Source organism: Solanum lycopersicum, chromosome 5, assembly GCF_036512215.1.
Source record: "Solanum lycopersicum chromosome 5, SLM_r2.1".
Classification (NCBI taxonomy): Eukaryota; Viridiplantae; Streptophyta; class Magnoliopsida; order Solanales; family Solanaceae; genus Solanum; species Solanum lycopersicum.
Window position 1 is genome coordinate 62,687,045 of NC_090804.1, and position 27,258 is coordinate 62,714,302.

The following is a 27,258-nucleotide window of genomic DNA, read 5'->3' on the forward strand; positions in this document are numbered from 1 at the left end:
ACTCATTAATAATTATATCTTAGAAGGAACAAAAAAAAAACATCTTTGAATAAATTAAAGTTCCTTCTACACATGCAAATGCAATAGAAAGAATAAAGTTTTTCAATTCTTTTTTGAATTCAATAGAGAAAATCATCCCTTTTTTCAATCTATATATATTGGTGAAAATTTTATGCCTATAAGCCATCAACACCTTTGCCATGGCCACAAACAATTATAAAGCTGTCACCACCCTGCCACCTCAAAGTAACTCTCTCTATCTATCTATCTCTATATATATCTAATTAGGATTTCATTTAGTATATGGTAAAAGGTATAATAATCTCGAAATAAAATGCAATTGAAATTATTTTATCTTGTATTTGGTTGGAGGTATTAGGTAATCTTTGAGTTATTAATTCCACCATGTATACTAATGTGATAGGATAAATTATCCCTATATATATAACTTGTTCCCAATCAGATGATTCCAATGATTGTTTTATTTATATACATCATATGCACAATATGATGTTTTGTCGAATGATATTCAATTGATCATCTTTCGATCTATGTAGCGATGCACTTCTCACCGCTAGGGTGAAGGTGTGAGTACTGAGCTACACCTTATGATAATTTCAAAGTAGAGTTATCATGTCAATTAAAATTATGTCACATATATGTTACAACATTAAAATCTTCCTAAGGGTGCACAAGCCAACAATTTATGTGTGTACAAAAGAATTTGTTGTAGGAACCTGTGGATGAATTGAATCTTTCGCGGAATATGATAAATTTTAATTTATGAATTGTTGGTATGCAATATTCTTGATTAATAGATTAACATTTTCAAACTCCCTTCCCTCTGAGATACATATATTTTTTAAAAGAATATACAAGTCTGTGTTGCATATATCATGGTTCATTTTTGGTATAGAGGTGGTGTCTAATTGATCATATACTTAAACAAGAGCTTGAGAAATCTAAACATGTTGTTCATTTCCTAATCTTGACAGATACAAATCCTTCAACTAATAAAAGTTCAAAGGGATCCGCTGAAAGAGGTATGAATTGAAGTACTAGAACTTAATCATTTTTTCAACATTATAACATACGATAATAGTATGACGTTAGCTTCTGTGTTAGGGTGGGTTAGAGTCCCACATTGGTTGGATGATGGACTGACAGTCTGCTTATATTGATTTGGTCAATCCTTCCCTCATAAGCTAGCTTTTGAAGTCGAGCCCAATGAATCATATCTTATATATATGATATCAGAGCCATTGTCGTCTATCCCCAAGGGAATGAACTTATATAGATTTGAACGATTTGGACCATCCTCCCCTTATGAGCTAGCTTCTGAGGTTGAGTTAGGTTCAGACGTCATATGATGGAAAAACTTTGAACTCTTATCCAAGCATAGAAAATAACCTGTAAAAGTCGCTTATGTTTATTCTTTATCAACAACTTCATGATTTGTATTCACATCTCAACTAACAACTGTTATGTTTCTTCCTTTTCTTTAGATACTGCTCTTGCACAGCTTAGTAACGACAAGAAGTCTGCGTTTGTTAAGGCATGGGAAGAGAGTGAAAAAAGCAAAGTTGATAACAAGTATGATTTCTATAACTTTCCTATTTGTTGTTAGCTATCATTACAATCGATTTCTTGCCTATATGAGAGAGCATAAGTAGAACACTTCTAGTATACTCTTTTAATTGCACGAAAGCTTTTCGTGCAATTCAACTTATCGTGTGATCTTAACACTCGTATATGAATGAACAGGGCTCAAAAGAAGCTCTCTAAAGTTGCAGCATGGGAGAACAAAAAGAAAGCACATCTTGATGCTAAACTGAAAAAACTTGAGGTAAACATATGTACAATGTTTAGTGTACATATTTTCGATCAATTTTAGACATCATATCCTGTCATGAGGAAACCAATTTAGCTTTTCGAATACGTATTACATAATCAAATTATTCTTGGAAAAATGATTCCGCGTGTTTATGTTTAATACATAAACACACTGAAGTGAACTTCTGTGGGCTTAGTGCAAATGTGGCTGCAAAACAGTGTGATCAAAGACAATGTCACATTTATGTATATAATATTTGCACCATGGTCCATCTAACCATTTATTGAGGGTGCCCCGCGTAAAAATGGCCCATGCACGGTCAGATAGACCGTAGTGCATGGATGATGACAACAATAAATTCATGATACTGTTGCAATCTGCAGGTAAGGTTAGAGCAAAAGAAAGCAGAATATGCAGAAAAGTTGAAAAATAAAGAAGCTTTAATACATAAGGAAGCAGAAGAGAAGAAAGCCATGGTTGAAGCTAAACGAGGGGAACAAATTCTTAAGACGGAGGACATGGCTGCCAAATATCGCGCCACAGGGCAAAATCCTAAGAAGTTACTTGGATGTGTTGGATGATAAAAGCTTTTTTTCCCATTATTGTATATTTCTTGCATGCTGTTGTTTCGCGTGTTTTCTTTTACATGTCCAGTTTTTTTGTAATGCTTCCTAATCTGTATAGGAACTTAAAGTCTGCTTAGGAAAACAATTCATGTTCTGGAGAACTCAATATCAATGTGTGTGAGATCCCTTTTTAATTTGATTTTGTTTAGCATCAGTCCCCTGCCTATTTTCACTTCTGTATTTCCGTTTCTACTGATTTCTATATGCCTTACTTGAGCCAAAGGTCTATCAGATACAACCTCTCTACCTTCAATAAGGTAGGGGTAAGGTTGCGTCATCACCACCCTCCACAAACCTCACTCGTGGAATTACACCGTATCTAAGATGCTCTTCTGAAATGTTTAGAACTTTAAATCAGCTGAAATGTCAATTCCATTGACTAGAAAATAAGTTAATAAAGTTTCTCCCAATGTTTTTAGCTATGCATAAGATATAACTACAAAATATGAGCTTCAAGACATGGTGACCAAAATTTGCCTAACATGTCTTGGCTTACATACCACTCAAGATGGCTAATAATAATACATACTGAAGTCAAAATACAAATCTTTTCTGCAGCTGAACCTACTGGAAAAGATCAGTATTTTTTCGACAATATAGGCTTTTCGCAAATCGCGACTTAACATATTCAGAGAAAGCCAACTTCATGTTGAGCTGAAGAGCATTTAAAGGAGCTTTCACTCAAGAATTCAGGATACAAGCTGTAGGTATCACTGTGTCCAAGAAAGCTCATGTCGTTGTTACTCGGAAAATCTAATAGAAGTTGCAGTGCTGATTCAGAAGAATCCTCCAATCCACTAGAGCTAGAGGTATCGTCGTATCCTTGCAAGACATCTTCTGTATATGGTTGGCTGTTCTTCCACTCTGTCTCTTCATTTTGATAGGCAGCAAAACTAACATCCATCTCAGTTGTGACGCCTGAAGTAGATCCGAACTTTGTTGATGAAGATGCTTGAGAAGCTGGACTTTCACAAGTAGTCCTGCCTTCTTTTTTGTTGAGTTTCCGAAATGATTCTCCTACTTCTGAATTCCATATGCGCAAAAAGTAGTCGGTTCCAGATCTTCCTACTGATGATGGAACCAATGGTTGGGATTCCCTGGAGAGACGAGCCTCAGCTTCCAGCCTTGCACTTTCCCATTGTGCCATATGGCGGGCTGCAAGCGATGTAGGTGGAGTTATCATCTGCCCATTAGGTGCTGAAGAGGGTTCATGAGTCTGAGGATCAACGCCCATGGAAAGTAGGCGTTTCTTCAGGTGAGTATTCCATAAGTTCTTGATCTCATTATCGGTCCTTCCAGGCAATTGCGATGCAATCGCAGCCCATCTGAATTAACGGTGAAAAATTAGTAACTTGTAACAGGAAATTCCAAACAGATTATCGACTACTAAAGCAAACATGCAGACAAAGGGGTAAAAATTAAACCTGTTGCCAAGAATTCCATGTAACTGTATGACAAGCTTTTCTTCATCATGGCTAAAGGGACCTCTTTTTATGTCTGGCCTTAGATAATTTGTCCATCTAAGACGGCAACTCTTTCCGCAACGAGCAAGACCTGAACAGAAAAATTATTACCAAATTGATCTCAGGTAAACAAGGTCTCTCAGTTCACTGTGAAATCATTTTCTGAACAACAAAATACAGAACATTCTAGAGTACTTAACCAAGCTAAGGCAAATGGATGGTACACTAAACAGATACAAGCACATGACTAAAAGAGTCGAAAACAAAGTAAATGTAGCACATACTGTTTCACTTATCATTCATTAGTAGCTAACTGCCTTCAAAACTAAGACTTCAAGAATCAAGTTGAGTTCATTACAACAACAACAACAACAACAACATACCAAGTGAAATACGACAATTGGGGGTGGGAGTGGGGTCTGGGGAGAGTAGAGTATGCGCAGACATTACTCATACCTCGTAGAGATAGAGAGGTTGTTTCCGAAAGAAGCTCATCTCAAGCAACACAACTAGAAAACTAAAATAATGAAGACATCACAAATAATAGGAGAAGCATTCTAAAGCATACAGAGGAAGGAACAATAATCACAGCATAATAATAAGTTGACTTCACCTAGTACAACAACAACACTCCAAGTGAAATCCACAGAGTATAGAGTGTGAGCAAACCTTACTCCTACCTAGGGGAGACAGAGAGGAAGTTTCCGAAACACACTCCGCTCAAGTGTAACACATATCAAAACAAATATACAACTAGAAAAAAACAGAAGTAACAAAATATTAGGGGAAACATTCAAAATCAAACAGAGAAAAGTCAGAGAAGAAAGAGAAGAAACCTGCAAGATGTGGAAGAGAACGCCAACTACCATGACCATGATTCTTGATATACTCAACAAGCTTTTCATCTTCCTCAGGTGTCCATGGACCTTTCTTTAAACCTTTCTTATCACAACACGGTGTTCTCCCCATCCCTTACACACACACACACACAAACACACTAACTATAACTCACTTTAGTTCTTTGAATTTGTTTGTAATAAGTGATCACTTGAAAACAAGTCTTTTAGCTTTAAAAGATGGAGTCTTTCAATCAAGACTAAGGGAAAAAAAGAGAAGGAAGACTTAAGACTTTTCAGTAGGAGAAAAAAGTGAAAACATTGTAGGTTATATATGAAGAGGGGAAATCATAAGGTTGTGGTTAAATTGTGAATAAGGAAAGTTGACAACAATCAGGTTTTTAAGTGTCAAATTTAGCAAATAATAGTATTATCTCGTTTAGATAGAAAGATTGTTCGTAAAAAGCTATCGATTCAAATAACGCATATCAAAGACGGTAGAAAACAAAAGATATGGATCAAAGAGGACATAGTAAATAATTAAGGAAAACATTACACAACATTACAGAAAAGGCAAAGTAACAAAGGTCAAATAATGTGATAATCGAAACATTGAAAAAAAACAAATAGTAATATGACTTTTTAACTGATATTTGATAAGCCTATTTTCATACTGTGCTTTTCATCAAATTTACATGAGAGAATTTCCAAGTTATATTATCGAAATTATAATTTAAAACATTAAATTGATAAAATCTAATTTAGGCGCAAAGATTAGTTAAATTAACACTCGAAAAGCAAAAAGTTATCGACATAACTGAGAGGAAGAGAGTAAATGATTTCTTCTAATTTGTTCAAATTAAGTAAAAGAAAAGAAAATGATACTAGAAAACATGTCAAATGGAGTAGCCCTTTTAGTCAATAAGGTGAGTTAAAAGTGCACCAGTAAACACTTAAACCTGCATAAATATAAATAAGTAGAGACGTGAGTTCTACGTATTATAATACATATCGGACACTACGTAGGATATCATGTATGATCAATAGAGGCGTATCCAGAATTTTGAGATGATGGTTGAACTATTACGAAAAGATAAATCTAAGATATGACTTCATCGACTTTAACCTCGTTTTGTCAAATAAAAGATTCAAATTTTTAACTTCTTTCAGAGAGGTGCACCCAATCAGCATCGCACGATATTATACGACACTTTAAGTGTGGATTCACACATCTATACTTAAATACTTTTTAAAAGATATAACACTACTATATATGATTACAGAAAGGGAGCATGGGTTGACGTGAACCCGGTGACCCCCTCCTGGATACGCCTCTGATAGGATGGCGTGTCTATTTATTCAACTTTACACAAAGTTAAGTATCTATTTATGCACACAAAAAGTTACACAATATAAATATAATTAAATTATGACTAAATTAAAAGACATATTTATGTATTATGTGTAGACATTTCACACAATAGGTGGATTGGATCAACAAGTCTTAGGTGCTATGCATTTAATGCCATGATATGTTGTCTAAGTAAACACTGTACTACTATTTTGCTAATGGAAATAAATGCATACGTAGGCCACATGCTACAAGAAAAATAAAATTGGATGATTGATGCAATAGAACACTAAAGTTGCATTGAATGAATGCCTAAATCTTCACTTTTTTCCCAATTCTTGAGGTTTTGGGAATCTCATCTCAGATATACTAGTACTAGTGGATAGCAAGAAAATTTGGTTAAATGCAGTGCAGAGTCAAAAATAGAGGAAAAGAAAGAAATTTATGAATGAAATGATCCCTTGTCGAATCGGAATGAGATTTTTGAACTCCTTATAAAATTTGAATAATGTTTTTATTTTTAAACTATTCTTTTTGGATAGTGAGTTAGGTTCTATATTTTATTTAACATGGTATTAGAGTCAGACTCATTAGGTTCGGTGTGGAGCCTTGAGTCATGCAGAAATGTGAATATACTTACGATTCATGATTACGTATGCTCTAGACCGGATAATGAAATATTGGATAAAGAATATACGGACTTGAGTGTGACGGAGTGATAAATGAAATGATCTTACGTAAAATTGAAAACGAAATTCTTGAACTCCTTATAAGATCCCACGTTGGATCGATACAAAATTCCGAATAACAATGAATGGAATGATTCCACGTCGGGCCAGAACGAAATTTTTGAATTTCTTATAAAACTTGGATAACATTTCTATTTTCGAACTAATTTTTAGTATTGTGAATTAGAGTCTACATTTAATTCAACATAGTATTAAAATCATACTCGTTAGAGCCGGTATAGAACCCGAACCATAGAGAATTGTGAATATACTTTCGATCCCAGATAAAGAATATTCAAATTTAAGCGTGAGAGAGTAATGAATGAAATAATCTTACATAAAATCATTACGATATTTCTAAACTCGTTATAAGATTTGAACAATCCTCTTTATAAAAACCCTACAAAAATTGCAAAATGGGCATTAAATCCAATTAAAATGAGAATAGATTTTTAACTTTTTTTAGATTGATGAGAACATAGAAATAAAAGACAACAATTGGTCAACAAGTATCTGTCTGTGTAAGTCTATTTGACAAAATGTATCAGAATTAAATGCTTAGACAATTTAAAGTCTACTTAAATTTATATCCATAGGGTAATTGGACTGAATATAAATAAGCTCTTAATTGTGCATTCAAAGAGCAGGAGCTTGTTAAAAGAAACAAATCTTCCTAGGTCAATGCTGTCATTGCTGCCCTTTTCAATGCAGCTTGGTTATTTGTCTTAAAAATAGTTGTCATGTTTTCTTATTTATTTTAAGACTTCATTTGATTAATTATTATTTTATCTATTTTTAATTATTGAGTAATTTTTACATATAGCAAATATAAAATTTTATTATATGTTATAATTATAGTTTGTATAATTACGTTCCATAGCAAATTTTATATTTGATATGGATCTTTTGATTTGTATAATTCGCTACAATCATTCAATTTTATATAAATTGTTCAGTTTTGTATAAATTCATTTATACATTATAATTTGTATAGTAAGATCGTATTTGTATAATTATAAATGTATTGGACGAAAATATATGTATTTGTATTTGAATATACAATTTTTCCTTACTTCATACAAACAAAAATATATTTTATACATTGTATACCGGAATGTATAAAATGACTAGCTGTATAGAGAATCAAATGGCAAAAAAGGGAATGTTTACTGCGAATAATAATTAAAATAAACTATGACTATAATATTTAATATGTATTATTAGTTTGTTATTTTGTACAATTTTTCCTTAATTATTTGACCATTTTTTCTTTTTTAGAATATCCTAACTAATTACTTATCCATAGAGCCATCAAAACGGGCTTAACTCATGGGGCCGGTCCAACCAAATCCCGTTATTTGGATAGGTTGGGATAAAAAGTTTCAAGCCCATTTAAAACTAGGACTTATAAATCCGCCCATATAAGTCCTTGGCCCTTGAGACTTGATTGGGGTCGGGCCAAGGTCAATCCATGGGTCAAGCTTTTTATTTAGGGATAACTTACAATAATCTCATTAGTACATAATTAAATTACTTAAATACACGCTATGTTGAAATATTATGAATCTTATCAAATTTTAATATGTCCAGATACATGTATCTCGATATATATGGACCCAAAATTAAATTAATTTGTTCTAAATACACTCTATGTAAGTAGATTTGCGTGTATCTAGGATACATAGACAAATCTCGTGCTCTCACTTCACTTACATTCTGTTTGTCACTCTCTTTTCGCGCTCGCCTATCTGATATGTGAGCTACATGTTAATTATACTAGATTCTTTTGTAAGTGTTATGAAATAACACCGTTGTTTTGTCATACTTGATTTGAAAATCTTTTCATTTTTCTTGATGTTATAGAATAATTAATTTGAAAAGAAAAAAAAATGAAAAAGAAGGGCTAGCTGCCCCAACCCTTGGCCCTTCTAGGGTTGAGCTGTGTTGAGAATTTTCAGGCCCTTCAAATGAAGGGTCAACTCGCCCTAGCCCTTCAAATTTCTTAGCCCTCGAGGTTTGGGTCGGGTGAGGTTGACCGATCCTTTTTGACAGCTTTACTTGTCCATTTTGACAAATCAAGAAAGAACAGATTTTTTTGCCTAGTATTATACCCTTACTTAATTGTTTTGAAAAAGATAGAACTTTTTAAAAAATTTAAGTTTTTAGACAACCCATTTCATTACTAATAGGGCTAAAATGGTAAACTCTCTATGTCAATTATTGTTTTCTTAATAGGTGTGTCAGTCTAAAAATGGACAAATATTTAGAGACAGAGGGTTCAAATTTTAGTTTAGATTAAATTAATTCGATATTCAAAAAACTATATAAGAAATATAGTTTTTAAATATCAATATGACTAAAAAAATACTTTTGAAATGTCAACCAAAATGTAAATCATTTGATTCTTAAACAGAAAAAATTATGACAAGTAAAAGGAATGGAAGAATAAGTTAGATGTATTTGAATCCTTTTAACTTCTTTAGAACTTTCTTGTTGTATAAAAAAAAATTAGCTTTATGTTATTTTTTTTCATAGGGGTGCATGTTGATAGATTCGGTTCGGATTTGTCGATCTGAGATTTTTTTGGGAGGTATCAAGAAGAATTTAGAATGAAATAAAGTCGATTTATACAAAAGAATTGGTTTTCTATTGATTCAGAATCGACCCATAGACTTTTACTTTCACGTCTCTATCTTCTACTTCATGAAGTCACTCTTCGGAAAGATTCTTCATTCGAGTTAGTTTTTTTGCTCCTTTACCTTTGACTGTATTTCCAGGAACAAAAGTTTATGGATCGACCCCATCATTTCTTTGGTTGATTAAATCCATTAGATTTATCGCCCCTTAGGGGTTGCTAGGTCCATACCCACAAATGAATAGTAAGCGAAGCGAGATCTTTTAAATTATTGTCGAAGGAGATCCAAACTTGTTTGTTTCTGATCCTTTGTTATGATTGTCAAATCATATTTTATTCGATTATATTTTATTGAAATTTCAAGTCAATAATATTACAACGGGAAGGGTGAAAACCCAACTTAAGTGTAAAGGAACCCGCTAAATCTTCGAAAGAAAGGAGATTATGTTCATGCTTTAGATGATATTAATTTAATTTGCCAATTTTTATTTGTAAACACACTAGGTCATTAATGAAAACAATAAGATGTTTATTATTAATTGATTTTTGATCTTTAATAATTCAATTTTTTATTTAATCGATAAAAATATACTTATAAAATAAAAAATATACATAATGTTCATAAAATAAAAATAGTAGCAAAACTTCGAGCATTATCCATATCATGCTGATAACTACAAAATAAACATATGGAATTAGACATAACAAAAACAATAATAATAATACTTCCATCTACTTTTAATTTTTATAATTTTCTTTTTTTTAGAGTCAAACAATAATAATTTTGACTAACATATTATAATACATTTTCATCATATTGATATGCAAAAAATAGAAATTTAGAGTACTTTTTGTATAGTTTTTGAATATCTTTTTTTTTTAAAATATTAAATTAATGTAATCTAATTTAATTTTGAAAATTAGTCAAATCGATTTTAGAAAAACACAACATGACAATTAAAAATTAACAGATGAAGTAGTACAACTAAGAGATAAGACACAAGTACCCCTAAACTATGACCGAAATCTCAGACACACCTTAACTGAACTAAGGTCTTATTACCCCCTTAAACATTTTTTTTTGTAATTTTCACACTTTTTGTCTTACGTGCCATACTCTGTGACTTCATGCAATTGAGGCACGTGAGAGATATTTTGATGCCACGTAAGTAAAAGGGTGCACAAAATTAAAAAAAATAATAAGTTCATGAAGTAATAGAATCTTAATTTAATTAAGGTATGTCTCTAATATTTCAATCATAATCTATGTGGTACTGTACATTTTTCCCTAAAAACAACAACAATATTAATAGTAATTCTAAACGACAATTACTTACCATTTGCTTTGATATGTTTCTTAATGAGGAACATCACCATAATTTTCATGGTAAGTTTTGTTCAATTCAAGCTTTAGTTCTTTCATTGACATTTGACCTGTGTAAGAATACCTTTATAAACATTTATGTTACAATAATAAACACTAGTCCTAAAAATCTACTTGACATATAATTTAAATATTTTTAGGCTAATTTCACTCGATGTCCTGAAAAACAAATTAAAGATTGGTTGTCCTTGATATTAATCACTAGCGTAATTGACTAAACCTTGCGTCGAAATAGATATTAGGTATTCGAATGCAAATTAAGAAGGAAAGACTTTGAAATGAAATGATAATAAAATAATAAAAATATAATAAAGCGTAAACATTAACAACTATATATTAATACGTACGTATTATAGGAGGAGAATGGATGCGGGTAGAACAAATCAACTTCAGGATGAGAAAAGATAGTCGAGAAAACATCTTAACAAAGATTAAAAAAAATTAATATCGGACCAAAACAAAAAAAAAATATTTGAAATATGAGAGATTTAATGATTTTTAAAACTCATACCAAATCCACTTTTGACTGGGTTTTGATGAACTTTGAAGAAAAATAATCTAATGTAAAAATTCTATAATATAACATTCTACTATTTTTCTTTACTATGCATATATATAAGACAAGTTAAGTACAAATATAATGAAAAAAAGTTTATCAAAAGCATGAAAAAATCTAATGAACATGTGTCCTAATTCTAATGATTCATACAGCACAATAAAATTAGTGCACGTAATATTGTTCTAATTTTAATAATTCATATCGCACAGTAAATTAGTGTGTTCAATATTGTCTTAATTTTATTGATTCATATAGCACAATAAATTTGTGCGAGTAATGTTGTCTTAGTTTTATTGATCATATAGCACAATAAATTAGTACACGTAATATTATCTTAATTTTAATGACTCTTATATAGTACAGTAAATTGGTTCAAGCAATTGTCACAATTTTAATGACTCATATATAGTACAGTAAATTAGTTCAAGCAACATTGTTATAATTTTAATGACTCATATAGCACAATAAATTAGTGAGCACAATATTGCCCTAATTTTAAGGACTCATATAGTACATTATATTAGTGCGAATAATATTGTCCTAATTTTAATGACTCATATAACACAGTAAATTAATGCGATTAACATTGTCCTAATTATAATGAATCATATAGCACAGTAAATTAAAATGATCAACATTGTCCTAGTTTTAATGACTCGTATAGCACAATAAATTACTAATTTAGTGTGTGCAACATTTTTCTAATTTTAATGACTCATATAGCACAGTAAACAATATTGTCCTAATTTTAATGACTCATATACAACACAATAAACAACATTGTCCTAGTTTTAATGACTTATATAGCACAGTATATTTGTGCGCGCAACATTTTTCTAATTTTATTGACTCATATGACACAGTAAATAACATTGTCCTAATTTTAATGACTCATATAGCACAATATATTTGTGTGTGCAATATTTTTCTAATTTTATTAACTCATATAACACAGTAAACAACATTGTCCTAATTTTAATGACTCATATAGCATAGTAAATTAGTGAGAGCAATATTGTCCTAATTTAATGACTCATACATCACAGTAAATTAATACACACAACATTGTCCTAATTTTAACGACTCATATAGCACAGTAGACACAATATTATTCTAATTTTAATAACTCATATAACACAGTAAATTAATACGTGCAACACTATTATTTTACACGCCATTTAGATTCCAAACTCTCAATTTGGTTAGAGGAAAAAAATGAGGTGCATTAAAGGCTCTCTGCATCTACACACTTAAATTCTTGGACCCCATTTAGAAGGAGGAAAAGAGAAACTACAGAATATGCATTTAGTATGAAAGAGAAGACAAGAGGGGAGTTAATGAGGGGATCATGAAATTTCAGAACAATATTGATAAATACAACAAGACAAAACCAATATTCATGGTCAGAGCAATAATAGTGGATGAGTTAGATTCATCAGAATTGTGAAGAATGATAAATACTCTTTTATTGTTAATTAAAAAGTCTCGAATTTGAGTCTCTCTAAATATAAAAAAAAATTTCGTTAAAAAATACTTTACCTTTTTTTATGTGAATCTAGATTTAATTGAACTCACATATGAGTACTGGATATCGAATGAAATAATAATTAATAATAATGGAGGTGATAGAGAACACTCAAAAGAGTGTAGAGGGAACACTTATTAGGCAATCTCTTATCTTGTGATAGGCTAACATGCCCTTCCTTTTCTGGCTCTAAATTTTGTCAATGAATTAAATGAATGTGGTCAAAATATATGGACAAAGTAAAATTAAAATTTAATATAATGAGTTTTGAATTTTATAATAATGATTAATAAAAATATTTTCTAAATTTAATATTCGTACTCCAGCCTTATATCAAAGCATTTATAGATATACATAGGAGAAATGATTTTTTCATTTTTTTAAAGTTCTTTTTTTTATTATATTCATTTTTACACGCAAAAAATATAAAAAGTCTAACATTTTTATTTAAATTATAAGAGACGAAATCTCATTTCTTCCATATTATGTAACCCTACGCAAATTGACAACCTAAAAAATAATTGTACTAAACTTGGTAGAGTCTATTAATGTGAGCTGATATTTGTATTGTGTTGTCTTTGTTTGACTTTTTCTCGCAATCATGAGAATAAACTATTAGCCATTCAAAATTTAAACGTTATGAATTTTAAATCGAAAAAGTGCATCATGAATTGTATACCTAAGTATATATATACTTGTGTTATGAATTTTAAATCGAAAAAGTGTATCGTAAACTATATACCTACGTGTGTATATATATACTTGTGTCGTGAATTCTAAATCGAAAAAGTGTATCATGAACTATATACTTAAGTGTGTGTGTATATATATATATATATATATATATATGTTGGAATTCTACCCTCCTGAATTCTTCAAAGGAACACGTACTAACAACTAGTTTGTGGTTGCTTGAAAAACATTAACAGTAATTTATTTGAACAGTACTTTGTATTATTTGTAAATTTCAAGTAATACAAAGATTACAACGCTTTAGCTCTCAAAGAATTATAAACTCTAATTCCTTCTACTCAAAGACAAAAAACTACTCCGTAGTTTTCTATCTTCTCAATGCTTTTCAAGTACTATAACTTGTCAAGCAAATCTACTACCTAGATTGTAAACAAGACTTTTGAATACAATCTTTACAACTTTATCACTCAACTAGCAGCACTCAAAAGACTTTAACAAAACTCTCTCAACCCTCTTGATCGTGTTAAGAAGTTCTCTCTTTGTAAGTGCGCAAGTTTTTCTGATCAAAATAGCTCTCTATTTATAAACCAGAAATTCAGCCAATTCTTGTACAAATCAACTTGTATTTGTCTTCTACAAATCCTTGTTGACTTCTACTAACTCTTTTACTCAAAACCTTATTGCACTCAAATTTGTTTTTAGTAGTTTTCCTTAACCAAGTAAACTACTCTAAACAAAACGTACATATAAGTTACCATCTATAACTAAACACTACTCGTACGCCGCCACTTGCACACCTGCTGCATTATTTCACTGGAACATGTTGAAGTTACCTGTTCAATACAATTTTGCCATTTCAAAATCTCAAGATTAACAAATTCCCCCTTTTTGACTATGACAAATAATCAACTTGCATTTGAATAGGTACACAATACATCAATCAACATATAGAACACTTTAATATCATCTGCACATCTGCAGGCTGCTTCCCCCTTTTGCCATTAGCCAAAATTGAAAACCAAAGTACATATGCATACTAAAATAGAGCATCAGACAAAGTCATTAGTTACATCAAGAGTTAGACATCAAACCAAAATACATACAAAAATAGTAGTGTCTACTTCAGTCTTTAACTAGTCAAAAACAAAAAATTATAAGATAATGCATATATGAGGATTGATTAAACAGAGGGTGCCATAGAGGTGGAAGAGTTTGAGGATCCCTTGGTTAGCAACCCCATGATACTTTGTAGATGTCCAAAACTCACTTCTCTTTCTTGATGTAACGCAGCCTGAGTTTGAGTGAGTTCTTCCTTAATCCTGCAGTTCTCAGCAATCAATTCCTCACGTTCCAATTTATGAGCAATCTGAATCTGTTCCATTTCTACTGAGTGAGCCTTTTTTAATGCTTCCATCTCCTCTTCTACAGCAGTAAGAGATGCCCTTAACCGTTGAGTTTTCACATCAACCCTTTTAGGTGTACCAGGCATGTTCATGTAATCCACCTTCCCCATGACATCAGAAATGATTTGAATCTGCCACTTCTTTACAGGCACACCAAAATGTTCAAATACTTGTCCCAACCAAAATCCATAAGCCAAACCCCTTTTCTTTTTATCAAGCTTGGACAAACTATGTATATGACTCATTATTAGGACCGACAAGTTTATTTGAGTCCTCGACAATAGTAAGTCCATAAGAGTAAGATCCAAGTAACATGCTTCAGTCCTTTTTTGCTTTCTTGGCAGAAGAATTTTATGAACTACATTAAACAACATCTGATGTAAAGGTAACATACATCCCTTGTCAACACTAGAGTATTCAGATAGAGTAGGATCATTTGAGAATCGCCTACATATGTCAAGTTGAGAGGTGTTACCCTCTAAAGGAGGCCAATCATTCTTGACATAGTGACCCCATCCCCTGTTAGGTATCCTAAGTATTGAAGACAGAGTCTCAGCAGTAAGTGTAAAAGAAATACCACAGACAGTACTAGTAATTGACGACGCAGTTCCTGTTGCATTGATATAAAATTCTCTGGTTTCTACTCTACCCATTTTACGCCTAAAAGATCCTTGGAGCATCAGTTCTGTCCATCCTTGTTCTTTTAAAATGATTACTAACTCATCCATCTCACCACCCCCAAAACCAGAAATTACTCTCCCCCTAATCACACTCCTCTTCTTAAAGGCTAATACTCTTGCATGGTAATCACTATCAATTAAATCATGAAATTTTGATTTGGATGAAATTTTTTTTCGTTTCTGACTATTCACTGTATCTGATACAAAGTTTAAAGATGATGGAGACTTACGCTTTCTTGTGCGAATTTTCTTAGTCGACTGAGCCAAAATCTCTGCTTCTCGAGTACATTGTACAGATCTAGTTACTCGCATTGGTACCTTTGCCGGTAGAAAAGAGTGAGATTCTTCTGGAGTTTCAGGAAGAAACGTAGCAAGAGGTTTGCAAGAAGATGAACTTCATTTGGAACAAGTTCTGATTTGGGAAAGCATTTCAAGCAAAGTGATATTTTCATCATCGGAACTTTTTTCCCGGTCCTGTGACGAAAACATATGTTCCCCCTCACTTCGTGCACTCATATTTTCTTTCTCCAACCCTTGACTTCTCTCTTCCCCCTAATCTGATGCATCTTCCATAAGAGAACATCGAGTTACGCCGGTCAAATCAATGTAGAGAACAGCTGGTAGGGCGTGTAAGCTTTCTTGAGTATCAAAGGGAATTATTGCTAGTGAGAGATTTGAGGACATGGACATTTTTTCTCAACAAACACAGTGTGAATTTTGGGATTTCAAGGGTTTGAGAGAGAATGAGAACAATCGGAGAAGAAAGAGAGAAAGGAACTAAGTTTTAAGAAGACTTATAGGGAAGTGTAAGGGTTTTATCTGAGAATGGGAACAGGTATGACTTGAAAGGTTTTTGCAGGTTTTGAATTGGCGGTTGTGATTTGTGATGATGATTTTTTTTCATTTAATTAAATCAAGGAACGGAATCCAATGCATTGGTCTTATAATTTTTAGTCTATCTTAGATAAGGAGAGTAGACATACCTTTAAGCATGCAATTATGATTTTGAGAGTCCATTCCTTCAGCTTCTAATTTCTTAGTTTATCTTCATCATTCCTAGCTCCAGCCCGTTCCTTTCAAAGTGTTCCCTTGCTAATGCCTTTGTAAAGATGTCCGTGATTTGTTCTTCCGTAGTACAAAAGTTCATAGAGATTGAACCTTTCTCCACATTGTCTCTAAGAAAGTGATGACGAATGTCAATGTGTTTAGTTCTCTTATATTGTACCAGATTTTTTGCAATGTTGATTACACTAGTATTATCGCAGAAAATTGGAACTTGTTCAATTTTGAGTCCGAAATCACTAAGTTGTTGCTTGATCCATAGAAGTTGAGCACAACATGACGCAGCTGCTACGTACTCAACCTCAGCAGTGGATAGTGCAACTGAGTTTTGTTTCTTTGATCCCCATGAGATGAGACACGATCCTAGAAAGTGACCATTCCTGTAGTGCTTTTTCTATCACCCAAGTATCCTGCATAATCAGCATCCGCATACCCAACTAAATCAAAGTTGCTTCCTTTTGGGTACCAAAGTCCTAAATCAGAGGTTCCTTTTAGATATCTGAGAATTCTCTTGACTGCTTAAATATGTGATTCTTTAGGATTAGTTTGGAAGAGAGCACATAATCCCACACTAAACACAATATCAGGTCGACTAGCAGTAAGATACAAAAATGAACCAATCATGCCTCTATACAGTTTTTGTTCTACAGTAGAACCTGTTCCTTCAAGGTCTAACTTAGTGGCCGGGGCTATTGGAGTATCAATTGGTTTGGCATCATCCATTTTAAACCTTTTAAGCAATTCTTTAACATATTTTTGTTGATGAATCCATGTACCTCCAGGTGTTTGTTTTATTTGAAGCCCAAGGAAGTAGTTTAATTCACCCATCAATACTCATTTCAAACTCATTGCTCATAAGATTTGCAAATTCTTTTGTGAGGATCTTATTTGTTGCTCCAAATATAATATCGTCAACATAGATTTGCACGATCAGGAGACCTTTTTCTTTATTTTTGAAGAAGAGTGTATTGTCAATTTTTCCTCTTGAATATCCATGACTCAAAAGAAATTTTGACAATCTATCGTACCATGCCCTTGGAGCTTGTTTTAACCCGTAGAGAGCTTTGTCAAGCTTATAGACATGATCAGGAAAGTCATTATTCTCGAAGCCAGGGGGTTGTTTAACAAAAACCTCTTCTTGTAATAGCCCATTTAAAAAAGCACTTTTGACATCCATCTGATACAATGTGAACTCCATGTGAGATGCGAAAGCTATAAGCAATCTGATTGCTTCTATTCTTGCCACGGGTGCAAAAGTTTCATCATAATCTATCCCTTCTTCTTGATTATATCCTTGAACAACCAGCCTAGCTTTGTTTCTGATTATGGTACCATGTTCATCTAACTTGTTCCTAAACACCCATTTAGTTCCAATTATAGTTTTGTTTGAGGGCTTAGGTACCAGATGCCATACTTTAATCCTTTCAAATTGATGTAATTCTTCTTCCATGGCTATAATCCAATCTGCATCTTGAAGGGCTTCACTTATTTTCTTTGGTTCTACCATGGATAGAAATGCATTATGAGCATAATGATTCTTCATTCCTGATCGGGTGGTAATTCCAGAAGATAGATTAGTGAGCAGGTTTTCCAATGGGTGTGATCCTTGGTATTTGTACTCTTTTAGGGTAGGAGTTGATCTTTCCTTCTCTTGCTCTTCATTAACATCTGGTTGATTTTCATCAGTATCAACTCCTTCATCAGAATACACTTGAGTTTCAGTTTCTTCTTTGTTTGTTATGTCAGAGGAACCGGTTTCTTGGACCTGTTCCTGTTCAGAGACAGTATGTTCTTCAGCTGATGTGTTACTAACCAACACATCTTCATTAGACATAGTGTTGCTTTCATCGAAAATAACATGGACACTCTCTTCTACACACATGGTTCTTTTGTTGAGTACCCTATAAGCTTTACTATGTGTAGAATATCCAAGAAAGATTCCGTTATCACTCCTAGAATCAAATTTTCCAAGCAGATTTTTTCCATTGTTATGAATAAAGCACTTGCATCCAAATACTCTAAGATGAGAGATGTTGGTCTTTCTGCCTTTTAATAATTCATATGGAGTTTTTTCTAACAAGGGTCTGGTCATGCAACGATTTATGGTGTAGCAAGCAGTGTTTATTGCTTATGCCCAGAATTGGTTTGCGATTTTACTTGTGATCATCATAGTTCTAGCCATTTCTTGAAGAGTTCTGTTCTTTCTCTCTACCACACCGTTTTGCTGAGGGATTCTGGGGGCAGAGAAGTTATGATTAACTCCATGATAGTCACAATATTGGGCAAATTTTGAATTTTCAAATTCAGTTCCATGATCTGATTTGATTGCCTTTAATTGTTTCCCATATTTTCTTTGAATTTTTCTCATCAGTGAACAAAAAGCCTCAAAGGCATCATCTTTTGCTGCAAGGAATAGTGTCCAAGTGTACCTAGTGTAATATCCACTAATACAAACACATATCTTTTCCCCCCTCTACTTTGAACCCTCATTGGTCCACATAAATCCATGTGAATTAGTTCTAAGGAACAAGTTGAGCTTACCATCTGTTTGGACTTAAATGATGATTTTATCTGTTTTCCTAGAGTACACGCTTCACAAACCTTATCCTCCTTGAATTTATTTTTCGGCAGTCCTATAACTAAATCCTTGATGATAAGTTTGTTTAATTGAACTTGGCTAGCATGACCCAACCGTTTATACCATAACAAGGGATCTTTTTCCAACACACTTAAACACATTAGATTTTTGTTAGAGATAGTTGAGGTATCTACAGTGTAGACATGTTTATCTCTTTTTCGTGTTAGCACTAATTTTTGTGTGTTTAGATTGATTACTTCAACACCAGTGGATCAAAAGATTACCTTGTTTCCGTTGTCACACAATTGAGATATGCTGAGTAAATTGTGTCTAAGTCCTTCCATATAGTATACTTTATCAATTGAATGTTCATCAAATCTTCCAATCTTTCCACATCCTTTGATTTGTCCCCTTTTTCCACCACCAAAAGCAACCATACCTCCTTTTCCTTCTTCTAGTGAGAGAAACAATGTCTTATTCCCTGTCATGTGTCTTGAGCAAGCACTGTCCATGTACCACTGCTGCTTGCTTTCTCTTACTTCTTCCTGAAAAATTAGAGGTGAGATTTAGGAACCTAGATTAGCTTGGGTTCTTTGTTTTGATCAAAAGGGTGAATCAAATTTCTACGAGCCCATTTGGGCAGACTATTTTTTCTGGGTATGTACCTGTTTCTCTGAACAGTTTTATAGGTTCTTTTTGAGTTGTTTTCTTCAGTGGCAATTTTGTATTTAGGACAATATTGTTTAGAATGACCAGAGTTACCACAAATGATACAAAACGTACGATTTCCATTTATGGGCTGTTCATATCCTATTCCGATTTTGATGTTCCTATTGTTGTTTCCTAGATGAGTTACTATCATAGAGGATTTTGTCCATTTATTTGCTCTTTCCAGATCACTTCTTACTCTAGTCAATTCAAGATTTATCCTATTACAGTTTTCCTTTTCTAGCCTTAAAGTTTTTTTGAGTTTGTCAACCTCAAGCTTTTGGTCAGGCAGTTCACCCTCTTTTTCTTTGCCAAGAACTTTTAATTTTGAATTCTTAGTTCTTAGTTCCAGATTTTGGGTTTCAAGTTGCTTGATTTTTTCTTGAAGGTCGAGTTTGTTCTTATTGAGATCAATATGCTCAAACTTTAAGCTAGATAGGGAAGCAAGTAGTTGGCTTTTGGTGTTCACAAGTTCTTGAATTGTGTCTATGGATGCAAGCAATAGGAGTGAGAGCTTTTTCTTGGAGAACTTTACTAGCTTATCTTTTAGGTTAAGAAAGTTTACCTCAGTTTCTTCAGAGTCTGATTCAGGTTCAGCGTCTGATTCTTCTATCGCCACTAAGGCAAGGTCTTCAACATCTTCATACATGTCCGAAGAACCTGTTCCCCAGGATGCATACATTTCTTGTTCTTTTTCTTTGCTTTTCTTTTTGTTGAGGAGTTCCTTCCTTCCTTTTTCAGATTTTTCCTTTTTCCATTCTAATTCCCACATTGGGCAGTCCTTTATCTGATGATCTGTCTTACCACACTTAAAATAACCTCCGTTTTGTGATCGTTCAGGATTTTTTTCTTTCAAGGGTGGTGCTTTCTTGGTAGAGTTTAATCCCATTTTAAAGAGTTTCTTGAAGTTCCTACTTATCAGAGCCAGATCATCGTCATCTATGTCAGATTCGTCACTTTCAGTTGCTTTAAGACCAAGAACTTTTTCTTTATTCCCTTCACCTCTTTTGTCAACATTCATCTCATAGGTCGTGAGATTCCCAACTAATTCATCTAAAGACATATTAGTTAGGTCCTTAGCTTCTCTAATGGCAGTGACTTTTATTTCCCAAGACCTAGGCAAAAGCCTAAGTACTTTGTCAACCTGTTCTTCAGTGGTATATACTTTGCCTAATGAGATTAGTTCGTTTACCACAGTGGTGAATCTGGTGATCATATCTTGAAGAGATTCTCTGGATTTCATCTTAAAGGCTTCATAGTCTTAACACAAACTAGCAATCCTGAATTTTCGGACTTGAGTTGTACCTTCATAAGCGTTTTGTAAGGTATCCCATATTTGTTTAGCAGAGGTACAACTTGAGATACGGTTAAATTCATCAGGTCCTAGTCCACACACAAGAATGCACTTAGCTTTTGCATTTTTTCCTAGTATCTTATAATCTGCTTCATTATATGTATCTGCGGGTTTAGGTATTTTATTTCCTTCACTATCAGTAATGGTAGGAATTAGTGGTCCCTTAGTAATTCTTGCCCATAATTCGTAGTCTTCAGCTTGAATGAAGTCTTCCATCCTTGCCTTCCACCACGAGTAGTATTGTCCATTAAATAGGGGAGGTCTGTTGATGTGTTGCCCCTTACCGTGTCCGAGTGGAGGTGCAGAACTCATGTTGATCTTATCTTGAGTTGTTAGACTCTCTAAAGATAACCTTGCTCTGATACCACTTGTTGGAATTCTACCCTCCTGAATTCTTCAAAGGAACACGTACTAACAACTAGTTTGTGGTTGCTTGAAAAACTTTAACAGTAATTAATTTGAACAGTACTTTGTATTATTTGTAAATTTCAAGTAATACAAAGATTACAACGCTTTAGCTCTCAAGGAATTATAAACTCTAATTCCTTCTACTCAAAGACAAAAAACTACTCCCTAGTTTTCTATCTTCTCAATGCTTTTCAAGTACTATAACTTGTCAAGCAAATCTACTACCTAGATTGTAAACAAGACTCTTGAATACAATCTTCATAACTTTATCACTCAACTAGCAGCACTCAAAAAACTTTAACAAAACTCTCTCAACCCTCTTGATCGTTAAGTTACCATCTATAACTAAACACTACTCGTACGCCGCCACTTGCACACCTGCTGCATTATTTCATTGGAACATGTTGAAGTTACCTGTTCAATACAATTTTTCCATTTTCAAAATCTCAAGATTAACAATATATATATATATATATATATATATATATATATATATATATATATATATATATATATATATATATATATATACACACACACACACACACACACACACACACACACATGTTTTATGAATTCTAAATCGAAAAAGTATATCATGAACTATATAGCTAAGTATATACATATATATCTATTTTCAATTGTGAGTCGAAAGAGCACACTCTCTCTCACACATGCACACTCGCACAATATTGGAAATTTGATCCCAAAATATTGGAAAATACTAAATAAGTGAACTCATGATTGAGTCCACCACCAAACATAATGAGAGATAAAAAAGTATTTAGGTTTTGTATGGTAACTCAACAAAGGCAAAAAGATAAGTTTCTTTTTTTTTAATTTTTATTTGGAGATCGATATTCATATTGAAATCCAGTTAAATTCAAACTTGCGCTAAATAATCTCATATTAGGAGGTAAAAACTTTCTCACAAAAGCAATTCCATAATCAGGATAACTCGAACTCGAGACATTTGATTATGAATAAAAAAGACTTAACACTCTATCACGATCCAATATCAAAAAAGAAATCTTAAACTAGAAACAGGAACGTGATACTCCAGCATCGAATGCCTTTCTATCCTAATCAAACAAGACGGGGTGGAGAAATGCTTTTTAGAATGGCAATGGGGCGGGGCGGATGTGGGGCGAGGTGGGTTTAAAGCTATGCGGCGCGGACGGGTTTAAGGTTGTGCGGGAGAGGGGGGAGGGTAGGATGTGGGGCGGATTGAAGTGGGTTCTTTTTAAATTAATGTGGGGCGGGACGGGTTGCGGGTATATGTGATTTCATGTGGGTTCAAAATTACTTTGAACTTTTTACATGTTATAAAAGTGATCTTAGCCGGCTTAAACAGGTATGCCCGCAACCGCCCTGCCCCATTGCTATCACCTAGTGCTATTCCCTTCATTTTCCCAAGATAATTGATAATTTAAGTGGACCCAACCACATCAGTGATGTCTTTCTGTTCGTGGAAAATATAAATTAACTTGATTTGATTTGTTACATCAAAAAATAATTAATTTGACTTTAGAGAAAGAAATCATAATCATTTTAAAATGGAAGGAGTGTTAATTACAAGCAAAATGACAAGGATATGTATTAAAAGATGACATATATAAATTTTTTTTCAAAGGTAGATAATATATTCAAACTTTTTTTTATCAATTTAATTTTCGTAGCATAGAACTCTAATAAGAGGTAACATGGCAAGAATGATTTCGCAAAATCATCAAACTTGTCCGTTAAAATATAATGATATGAATTGTCCCTTTATGTAGTGGCAGCGGGAATGATTAAATACAACTTTTTAACAACTGACATAAATGATTTTTTTTTCTCAACATCAATTCAAAAAGGAAAAATAACTTAACTACACAATCTTCTTTTCATAATTTCTAAAATTACCTATCATTTTAAAATATTTCAAAAATCTCTCTTTTCCTTTTTTCCCTCTCATTTCCAGATACATTATTTATCTCCCTTCCATTCCATCGTTTTTGTTCCTATTTTTATGCCTAAAATCACTCTCATATATCAACAGTTACATCAATCACTCAATTATGTCTCAAGTTCATCAATTTCAAGTTCCTAAAGAGGTAGAACTATTTCTTCATCAATTTTTTATTTTCAATTTTTCAGATTTTGTTTTTATTTTATTAAAAAAATTAATGTTTTAATTTACAATTTTCATATACATGTGAATTCTGCTCCGTCTTTTAGTATGATACCTTGTGTATTTTATTTTGATGATGAAAACTTTAATGAAAATAGATTTAATCAACTCATTATGATTTCGACGATGATGATTGGGCTGAATATTGATCTAAAAGCTTGTAGGATCCATTAACAATGAAAAAATGATAATATTTAGAAGACAAAGTCGAAGAAGGATGAAACTTCATCTTTTAAAGCGAATGTGAAAGAACCCCAAAAAAGGATAGAATTGTTGCACCTGCTATGTGGTGTGTTATCTTTGAAGAAAATGATCTAGGATTAACAATCTTAGGAGGTTGATTTCTGGATAAATGGTTACTTCTCTAAAAATTATTTTTTTGAATTAATGTATTTTAATTTTGATCTCAGTATGTATATTTTCTTTATTTTTTGGTTATAATTGTAGTGCTTGTGATATACAATACATAATAAGATACTTTTAGAAATTATCCGATACAAATAAGTTTTATAAATTTAAGTATCACACAATTTTGTCATTCAAGAGCTTGTTTATTAAGTTAAAGATACCCTTTATATCTAGGGCAACTTTCACATATAACAGAAAAAATCATATTTGTATACTATAACAAAGTTTGCATAATTGTGCTCCATAGCAAACATAAAACTGTATAATTCGCCATACATATACAATTGTATAATTCGCTGATCTCGCTATACATATATAATTGTATGATTCGCTGGCGTAGATTGTATAATTCGCTGGCCTATTTCGCTTCAATTGTATAATTCGATGGTCTGTTTCATTACAATTGTATAATGCGCAATTGTATAATTTCCTGGCCTATTTTGCTGCAATATCTGTATAAAATTTGCTTTGCATACAATTGAATCGAAGTAAAATATTTGTATATTGTATAATTATTAGTATATAGGAAGAAGATATATGTTTTTGCATGTGTATATACAATTTTCTCTCGCTTTATACAAAACAGAAACACAATTTATACACTTCTGATGTATATAGCGAGAGGCGAGCAGAGGGAGAGTGGCGAGTGAGAAAGGGAGTGTGGCGAGCGAGAGTTTTGGGAGAGAGACGACTGACAAACTTTGACAAATGTTTGCTATGGGGCACAATTAAATCAAACAACAACTACTTCATTTATTTTAGGTTCTTAGTTTGCTATTATATACAATTATTTCGTATATCTAACCACGACAATGTATATCTCAACATGTACCAATTACATAAATTAATATATCAAATATATTATTTTTCTTTCCTTTTATATGTAATATTTAACATAAAGTTATAGTATATACGGTCATTCACAATCATGACGTATCATATACATTATTATTAAAATAAAAAAATATATATTATAAATATATTCTACCAGATTTATAAAATTTAATAGTTTAACAGTGTGACTAAATTATTTTCCACCAGAAAAGTACACAAAGTTAAACAAATTTCTATTTATTAATATATAATAGTAACACTTCATTATATTGGAAGTTGAATGTATTTTGGGGTAAGAAAGTACAAGATCGCATGTTGTGCCTTTCATGTCTATAACGTCCACAACGATTTCTGTTCGTATTCTTTTCGTGACCGTCCAAGCATTCTTTTGTATCGAGATGACAAGACAATTTCTTATATGGTAATGGAATCATTGAATCTTTCAAAATTACTTATTTACCTTTCAAGATAAACAACATAATGTTTCATCAGTAGGCTTATTGTTTTTATTAAGTATCAGTTTAACTGATTTACAATTTGTAGGTAGACTTATGTATCAAGTATAATTTTATATTTTTATGTATCATATTAAAACTTCTATTAAATATAAATTTGACTGATTTATAATAGTTAGAATTAGGCATAATACATATATTTGCCCTTAAACTTGACTTCAAATTTTAAGTATCACCTCAAACTTTCACAGTGCACAAATATGCACTTTACCTATCCTATTTTTTATAAATACACACGCGATTTTTGGAACCAAAGAGCGTGAAATACAATTGCGTTCACGTGTATTAGTGAGCCACTCAATAACTGTCAACTAATTAAATATTTTATACGTCATTATTTTTTAAAATGACACGTCATTTAAGAACTAAAAAAATTAAAATTAATTTTAATTAATATAGAGGGTAACGTTTCTAGAAGTTGTATTATCCACGTTTCTACCCATTTCACCCGTTTGTTCATCAGTTACTCAGCTCAAAGGTGAAAACCCTAGGTTATTAGGGGAATCAAAATCATGGAATCAAAGGCGAAAATCATTCAAGATTGCTACTGAAGTTGATGTTCATCTGTTCATCTTCCTCGATTCAGTTCAGGTATGTCTCGATTTTGCTCTTTTGAAACTTTATCTTTGATTACAAAGTAGAATCTTTCGGTCACCATTAGTATAAAATTTTTATTTTCTTACAGATTTATGCATATGGGTCATATTATAGCTATTTTTCACCATGGAGGTCGCTTTTATAAAGGTCAATATATGTCAAAATTGGAAAACATCGTTTTCGGCATACATAAGGTCCACTTCTCTTTGACCGAACTGAAATCGTATGCAAAAGATATCGCGTATGATGAAGTTGATGTTTTTTTTACTGAAGACCCTAAAACCCATAATTTTGTTAAGTTAGAAAGTGATAGCCAACTATATAACTTTGTTAAAGATTTGTGGAGTGAGTCATCTATTAAGTTATTTTTGAAACATGTGACTGATAAAGAAGGGGGGTCCACTACTTTGGGATCATTTTCTATTGAAAAAAATAATCATGAATTGAGAAATTGCTCTAGGGTTTCACACGGGATAGGTGAAGTTGAACAACCATTAGAAGAAGGAAATGGTGATTCTCTTGTTTTTGAAGAGGATGACTTAGCTGATGTTCCAGATCAGAATGATAGTGAAATTGTTGAAGAACTGAGAGATTTTAGAGATAAACTTAAGGAAGACAAAAAGAATGAAGCTGCAAAGAAAAAAAAGAAAACTAAAAAACCTTCAAAGGATCAAGGTGTTGAGCTTGGAGAAGTTGACATAGATAAGGGATTTGAAAATATCATCAACAATAAGGCATCCAAATATAATGGAAAATTGAGAGGTGATGAAGTGTTTATTGATTCATCAGATGAACCAAGTGAAGATAGTGATGAGGAGCTAGATGTCTTAGCACAACCGGGTGTTGATTTACCTTCAAGAAGAAAAAATAACAAACTTCCATTTCTTTCTTTGAGTTGGGTATG

General features: G+C 32.6%; 3 protein-coding genes across 3 annotated transcripts; 1 reads left to right on the forward strand and 2 right to left on the reverse strand.

Annotated features, from left to right (window-relative positions):
- LOC101259048 (remorin) lies at positions 1-2,614 on the forward strand. The gene is made up of 5 exons (XM_004240061.5): positions 1-246; positions 996-1,043; positions 1,506-1,593; positions 1,765-1,846; positions 2,218-2,614. Exons 1-5 carry the CDS (start codon positions 201-203, stop codon positions 2,413-2,415), a joined length of 462 nt encoding a protein of 153 aa, XP_004240109.1. The 5' UTR covers positions 1-200; the 3' UTR covers positions 2,416-2,614.
- Positions 2,615-2,814: 200 nt separating this feature from the next.
- LOC101258753 (transcription factor MYB17-like) lies at positions 2,815-5,221 on the reverse strand. The gene is made up of 3 exons (XM_004240060.5): positions 4,760-5,221; positions 3,885-4,014; positions 2,815-3,785 (listed from the first exon to the last, which is right to left on the reverse strand). The coding sequence occupies exons 1-3, from the start codon at positions 4,890-4,892 to the stop codon at positions 3,089-3,091; spliced, it is 960 nt and encodes a 319-aa protein (XP_004240108.2). The 5' UTR covers positions 4,893-5,221; the 3' UTR covers positions 2,815-3,088.
- A 13,732-nt stretch (positions 5,222-18,953) lies between these two features.
- On the reverse strand, positions 18,954-21,635 carry LOC104647693 (uncharacterized). The gene is made up of 4 exons (XM_069298582.1): positions 21,371-21,635; positions 20,337-21,316; positions 19,642-19,902; positions 18,954-19,013 (listed from the first exon to the last, which is right to left on the reverse strand). Exons 1-4 carry the CDS (start codon positions 21,633-21,635, stop codon positions 18,954-18,956), a joined length of 1,566 nt encoding a protein of 521 aa, XP_069154683.1.
- Positions 21,636-27,258: the final 5,623 nt, after the last annotated feature.